At 48.1% G+C, this 6,840-nt stretch overlaps 1 protein-coding gene across 1 annotated transcript in view; it reads right to left on the bottom strand.

Annotated features, from left to right (window-relative positions):
* Positions 1-2,750: 2,750 nt before the first annotated feature.
* Positions 2,751-6,840, bottom strand: part of LOC119312849 — a 6,280-nt gene continuing 2,190 nt past the window's right edge. Inside the window, exon 5 of the mRNA XM_037588622.1 lies at positions 2,751-5,180. Coding sequence (XP_037444519.1) covers positions 2,751-5,180 — 2,430 coding nt within the window. The remainder of the gene's footprint in view (positions 5,181-6,840) is intronic.

Raw genomic sequence — 6,840 nt, 5'->3', positions numbered from 1 at the left:
AGCTCCCCGGCGGCCCCACAGCCCCGCGCCCGCCGGAGCGCGCCCGCCCCGAGCTCCCGGGACGCCCCGTGCTCGCCGGAGCGCGCACGCCCCGAGCTCCCGGGCCGCCCCGCGCTCGCCGGAGCGCGCCCGCCCCACCCCGTAGCCCCGCCCCAAGCTACCCACCTACCGCAACGCCGCCAGGGTGCGCCGCCCGAGCTCCCCCAGCGCGCGCCGCCTCTGGCCGTGCTTGATGCGCCCGCGCTCGTGTCGTGCTTGGCGCGCTAGCCTTCCTGGCCGCGCCCTACGCCAGGCTGCTCGTGCGGGAGGCCACTGACCTGGTTCGGCAGTACCCGGAGGAGCCGTGGTCCGGCGTGGAGTTGCTGCTGCCCGGCGTCCAAGCGCCGGGTCGTGAGCTCGCCGTCGAGCTGCTGCACAGACTGCATAGAGTAGCTTGCTTGCTAGCTAGCACCCGGATGCTGCTGCTGCGCATGCAAGCATTAGCTAGCTAGCTAGCACCCGGCTGCTGCTGCTGCGCATGCAAGCACTAGCTAGCTGATGCATGGCGCCGTGGCGAACGCGGCGGGGGAACGGCGGGCGGAACACTGCGGCGGGCGTGGGAGCGACGAGGTCGCCAGGAGCTAGATGCATGGGTCGCTGATAGGTGGGCCACGGACGGACACGAGCGGACGAGAGAGGCCGAGGTGAGCGTCCGTCGGTGTCCGTTCAGACGCATTTGTGACCCAACTTTGGTCTGGATTTGAGGTTGGGCCGGACAGAAACGGACACCAGCGGACAGTTTGTCCGTTTGAGTATTCCCGCTGGGTCCTTTTTTACCCCAAACGGACAACCCCGGACGATTTGGGGTCGCGCGGTGAAGTTGGCCTTAGAGCTAGCTAGCGGAACATTTCGGCAACGACCATTAGTGTAGCGCCTATGTCTCAGGCGGTACACACTGACTAAAGGCAGCAGAAACCTTCTATTATTCTCATGTGCAGTGTTTTTTATCTAGGCGCTGCACATGATAGCATAACGTCTTTCACATAGACGCTCCACAACCAGGGATGGGGCCAGGGGGTGCCACGCTGGCTAGATGTGTAGCGTCTGTCAGTAAGACACTGCACAGTGCAGTGTGATGCCTAACTGTCCGGCGCCACATAAAACGATCAATTTGTGAATTTTTTTCAACGACAGTTTAGATTGTGAATTGATTTTGCCCATAGGTCAAATATGTGTTTTTTCCCGAGCGCTACGGAGCGTGCTTTGTGTGTGATAATGACACATCTACCGTGGTGGGTCATGTATGCGTGGAGTAAATTAGAAAAAAAAAGTGAGTCCAGATCAACTATTTATGAATCAGCTTATATTATCACAGGACACTTTTTTTCCCTTTTATTGAAATCTCAACAACAAAAACTTCCGGTGAAATTTCTTGTGTGTTCGCTTGTACAAAGATTCAAAATGGTACTGCAACTTTCTAGTTTGCCATATTTTTTTCATTTTAGGAGCTATTTAATATCAATAATTTTTAAAACAAAGAAAAAGTATAATGCAGCATTGCATTCTAGATGGCGTTTGCACCAAAATTGGTTTGGTTTGATGCTAAAAAAAACATGGCAAAATGCTCAAAAAAAATTGGTTTGGTTTGACCATATATAGATTTTTTTTATGGGTGGTTATACCACATATATAGATGGGAAATGATTCCCCTCAACCGGCTGATTTCTTGGATCCGATCCGGCGCCCCGACTCGCACAACACGTGTCCCACATGACATGCCGTTGGCTCCTGACGATCTTTTTGTGTCCGCAACATCACCAATGTTGCACAAGTTTTTTTTATAACATTAGCTATGTTGCAAAAAGATGAAGACGAAAAAATAAATTCTACAACAAAGCCTTGTTAAATAAAATCTACAACAAAACCTCAATTGCAAAAAGATGAAAATGAAAAAAGAAATTCTACAACAAAGCCTCTGTGGCAAAAAAAAAACTATAAGAAAACCTCAGTTGCAAAAAAATTACGCGCCTCTGTTGCAGATTTTTTTTACAACAAGACCTATATTGTAATGATGAAGGGCGCAAATGCGCCAGATATGATGGCTCGCGAGCCGACCGATCTTTTAAAAAGACCAGCCGACGGACGTGTAGCAGTCCCCTGTTTACAAAGGAATATTTCCAACATGTTTGAGTGAGTGGTTTTCCTACGCCAACAAATCCATAGGAAGGTCCATACTACTACCCTGCTCTCAACGGGCCACAAGCGGTCCCACACGGATTACGGCCCAAGGCTCAGACGAGTAACTGCAAGAGGCACGCAGCTCTTGCATCTCAGAGATGTTAAAATAAAAGCTCTTGCATCTCAGAGATGTTAAAAAAAAAAGCTCTTGCATCTCAGTCTGCTGCAGGTTCGGTGAACTGGACGCAGGCGTGACAGAAAAATAAATAAAATAAGAGATCACAGAACGTGCCCTGTATTGGAATGCGCCACTCCTGTCTCTGAAATCGATTAAGTCCATATGAACCTCAACTCAGTATAGTACGTCAATCTTTCTCTGAACAAAGAGAGACATCGATATATATGCATTTTATACATCAATACATGATGGTTCTGTATATAACTTCGACTGACATGCATGTTTCAGGGATTATGTTCACAACAGCAAAAATAAATCAACACGACCAGTTGCCCATCTTATTTGACGGAATGCATCTTGTGCAGACTAGAATTTGCATCAACTTGTTTCTTTTCTATAGAACATATAAATGAAATTATTGGCAAATAACTTTTGACCTACGAGATCGATTCAGTGTGAGAAGGCGCTCTGCAACATCTATCATGGTTGGCCTTTGATCCACATCAAGGTTAGTACATTCCACAGCAATCCCTGCAAGAGAATCAAGAAGCTCCAGATCTCCTGTTGTTACCGCAATTTCCTTGTCCAACAGATCGGTTGCTTTCTTCCCTTCTTTGTGAACTTCAATGGAACTCCTCACTAGGCTTTTCCTATCAGAATGACGGGGCTTCTTCCCGCTAATGATCTCCAATATCACAACTCCAAAACTGTAGACATCACTCTTCAAGGTCAGTAGGCCTGTTTGCATATACAATGGATCCATATAGGCCATGTCACCGATGACGACAGAAGTGTGTTCCTTATCTCTCACGATCAACCTTGATAGGCCAAAGTCTGAGATCTTTGGTGTAAAGTCATCATCCAAGAGGATACATGCAGGTTTAACATTGCCATGTCGGATTTTGGTACGAGCTTGTGAGTGCAGATAAGCCAAACCTTGTGCTGATTCTGCGACGATATTTAGACGCACATCCAAGTTGGGAGACATCATGCTGCCGTTGTGAAGAATGTCATGAAGGCTTCTTCTGGGGAGCAACTCGTACACTAGCATGCGAGTATCCATCTCTAGGGAACAGCCTATGAGCCTAACGATGTTCCTGTGGCTGACTTGTGAATGGATGAGGATTTCATTCCCAAATTCTTCATTCCATACCTTCCTATCTACCCATTTCTTCACCGTGTAAAATGCATTATCAACAATGACCTTGCGAACTGAACTTTTGTATTCTTCAAGAATGACATTGCTACCCTTAAGCATTGGTATGAGCTCCTCCTTTCTGAATATTCTAATGAAATGCGACTTTTCTAATGCATGCATGAGGTTTAATTTACAGGAAGCATGAACGACAGAGCTAGAATTGCCTAAGCCACGACGGTTCATATCTTGCATCGTTGCTAAGTGGCCTATCTTCTGTTGCTCAACAAATGAACTGTTGATGTCAGTTTCCTCTGAATAGTCAGCACTTACATGACGTGCATATAACCTGCGAGATCGATTCAGTATGAGAAGGCGATTTGCAACATCTGTCATCGTTGGCCTTTGATCCACATCAAGGTTAAGACATTCCACAGCAATCTTAGTCAGACAATCAAGAAGCTCCAAATCTCCTGTTGTTACTGCAATTTCCTTGTCAAACAACTTGGTTGCTTTCTTCCCTTTTTTGTGAAATTTAATAAAACTCCGCACTAACTGAACATCATCAGTAGGGTTCTTCCTGCTAATGAGCTCCAAGATCACAACTCCAAAACTATAGACATCACTTTTTGCATTCGGTACTCCTGTTTGAATGCATACTGGATCTATATAAGAAAATAAACCAACTAAACTGTACGTCCAATCATCCGTAATCAACCTCGACATGCCAAAGCCTGAGATCTTTGGTATAAAGTTGTCATCCAAGAGTATATTTCTCGGTCTGACATCACAATGCATGATTTCGTTAGGAGCTTGTGAATGCAGATAAGCTAGACCTTGTGCTGTTTCTGCAATGATATTTAGACGCACATCCAAGTTGAGAGGCAGCTTGCTGCCACCGTGAAGAATTTCATCAAGGCTTCCTCTGGGCAGGAATTCATATACTAGAATGGGGCTATCCATTTCTACGCAACAACCTATGAGCCAAGCAATGTTCTTGTGGATGATCTGAGACTGGATGATGATTTCATTTTCTAAGTGCCTGTCAGCATAAAACAATTTCTTTACTGCAACCAGTGCATTATCAACAACGCCTTTGTAAACTTCAGTGGCCCCACTTTTTCCGATGAGATTGCTACTCGTTAGTATTGGCCCGAGCTCCTCCTTTCTGAAGATATTTATAAAATGTAACTGCCCTAATGTATACCTTTTCCTATTGAAAATCCTGTGGTAAATGCCCAAAATGTTCAACTCATAGAACTCAGTAGAGATAGAGCTAGAGTTGCTTGTGCCATGGCGCTTTAAGTTTTCCATCGTATCATGCCCACCCAATAATGATAACTGGCCTAATTTCTGTTGGTCTTTTGGGGAAGGAAGGAATTTAATTGTTTTTGCGACATCTTCCAATGTTTCTGAGTGTTCTTCGACATCGGCCTGGAGGCTCTCAGCTGCAAGCTTTCCCATTTTTTCTCCAGATTGATCCCTTGGTAAACTTACCTGCACTTCAAATAGTGAATTACCGATGCTAGCTTCATCTGAATGGTCAGCACTCGTCATTTTATCAAGTCTATCAACAATGTGTCGTGCAATTGGTCTCGTCTTTGGGTCATCGTTCATGCATTCAATCCCTATCATATAGCATACCCTTACTTGTTCCAACTGCATGTTCCCCTCTGATTCCTCCAATTGAATCATCCAACTTTGAACTACCTATAAGGTTGCAATCACGAGTTAGTATTTATATTGTAAAATTTGATGATATATAAACCCAGCCTAGAAACCCTAGCATAATAACAAGGGAGGAGACAGGAGAGGGATGAAAGGGAGAGGGAATGAAGTACATGCTGTGCATCTAATTTGATTTCCCACAGGGAGTATGTTTTTGTGAAATGAGACACCATGTTTGTCAACTTTTCTGCACTAAACAACAGGGGAGAGAGAGTGTCGTCGTTGTTGTGGTTCGGTTCAGGGGCTAGATGATCGATATTCAGTTTTTAGTTTGATTTCCAGAGCTTATGGGTTTGTCTAAGGGAGCTTTTTTCATTCCTGCATGGAAATGTTTGTTCAGAGAAAGTGGTTCAACCTACACAAATCAAACTGACAGTAAGTATTTTTTACTGTCAGTTTACGACAAGCTTTTCTTGATCCAGCCCGTGACATATTTTACACAAATGTGTATTCAAAGAAACAGCCCGTTGCAGGGGTTACACAGATGTTAGTGTATGGAAATGTTTGTTCAGAGAAATGTTTCTTTGCGAAATGTTTCCTTTTTGATGAGATAGGCTTTCGCCCCGCTATATTAATATAGCAACCACCTGATACAACAAGAAGTCCATCGCTGGGGCAAACAGCACAATCACGCTCAAAAGAAAAATAAGAGAAAAACAAGAGGAAGAAATGCCAACAGCACCGGATCAACAAAGGCTGCAATATCCCACAACCACTGCACCGACCGGATACATCCACCACGCTTCAATGCCACCGAGTCGCCGCATACCAGGCAACACCTTCAAGAAGGACTGCGATGACGACGACGCTGCTGCCCGGACGAATCCTAGGATTTCTCCCGGTAAACGGAGGGAAGCGGAGGAGAGGTACTCCCGACGCCCTTCAAGAAGGTTGATGGCGCCTGCAGGCGTCACCGCGTCGGTGCCGGGCAGACCCGAGAGGGATTTCGCCCTACCCCTCATACCCACAACCCAGGACCAATCGGCGACTCCACCATGCCAACCGCCCACCAACATGCGCCACCACAGTCACGAGGACACCACCGTCATCTATCCACTGTAGATGTTGCGAGGCCGGCCGAACCAAACGAGGCCACCGACGGTAGGGGCCGGTAGTACCGCAGCCACGTGGGAGGGGACAACCTCCACTGGCACAAGCAGTAGCAGACCGGACGCAGGAGCAGGAGCACGCCGGACCCAGATCGGGCCCGGTAAGCTCCTGCCGCTGCGCTGCAGCCGAGGCAGCACAATAGCCGCGATCCCAACGTCCATATCTCGCCAGCCCAGCCGGAGGCGACACGCCGGAGACCAGACCAACCCGCCCTGATCTAGATCGGGCCCAAAAGGCCCAGATCTAGGCCTGTAAGGCTCCGCCAGCCAACCCCCGCCACAAGCCGCCACTGCCGCCAAAGGTCGTGTTGCCGCCATGCCTGTGCCCGATCTACACCGAGGCACCGCCCGCTGAGGCGCACCGTCGCCGGAGACCATCGTCCGAGCCGGGGAACCGCGAGGGGAAGAAGAAGATGGCCGCCACCGCCGGCCTCGCCACGGCGCCGCGCGGGCAAAGCCCGGTTGCACCAGCCGGCGGCAGCAGTGGGTGGTGGGGGCTGGGCGGCGAGGGGAGGCAGAGCCGTCCCTGTCGC

Source organism: Triticum dicoccoides, chromosome 5B, assembly GCF_002162155.2.
Source record: "Triticum dicoccoides isolate Atlit2015 ecotype Zavitan chromosome 5B, WEW_v2.0, whole genome shotgun sequence".
Lineage (NCBI taxonomy): Eukaryota > Viridiplantae > Streptophyta > Magnoliopsida > Poales > Poaceae > Triticum > Triticum dicoccoides.
The sequence above is the reverse complement of the archived record's forward strand: the minus strand, read 5'-3'. Positions and strand labels throughout refer to the sequence as shown.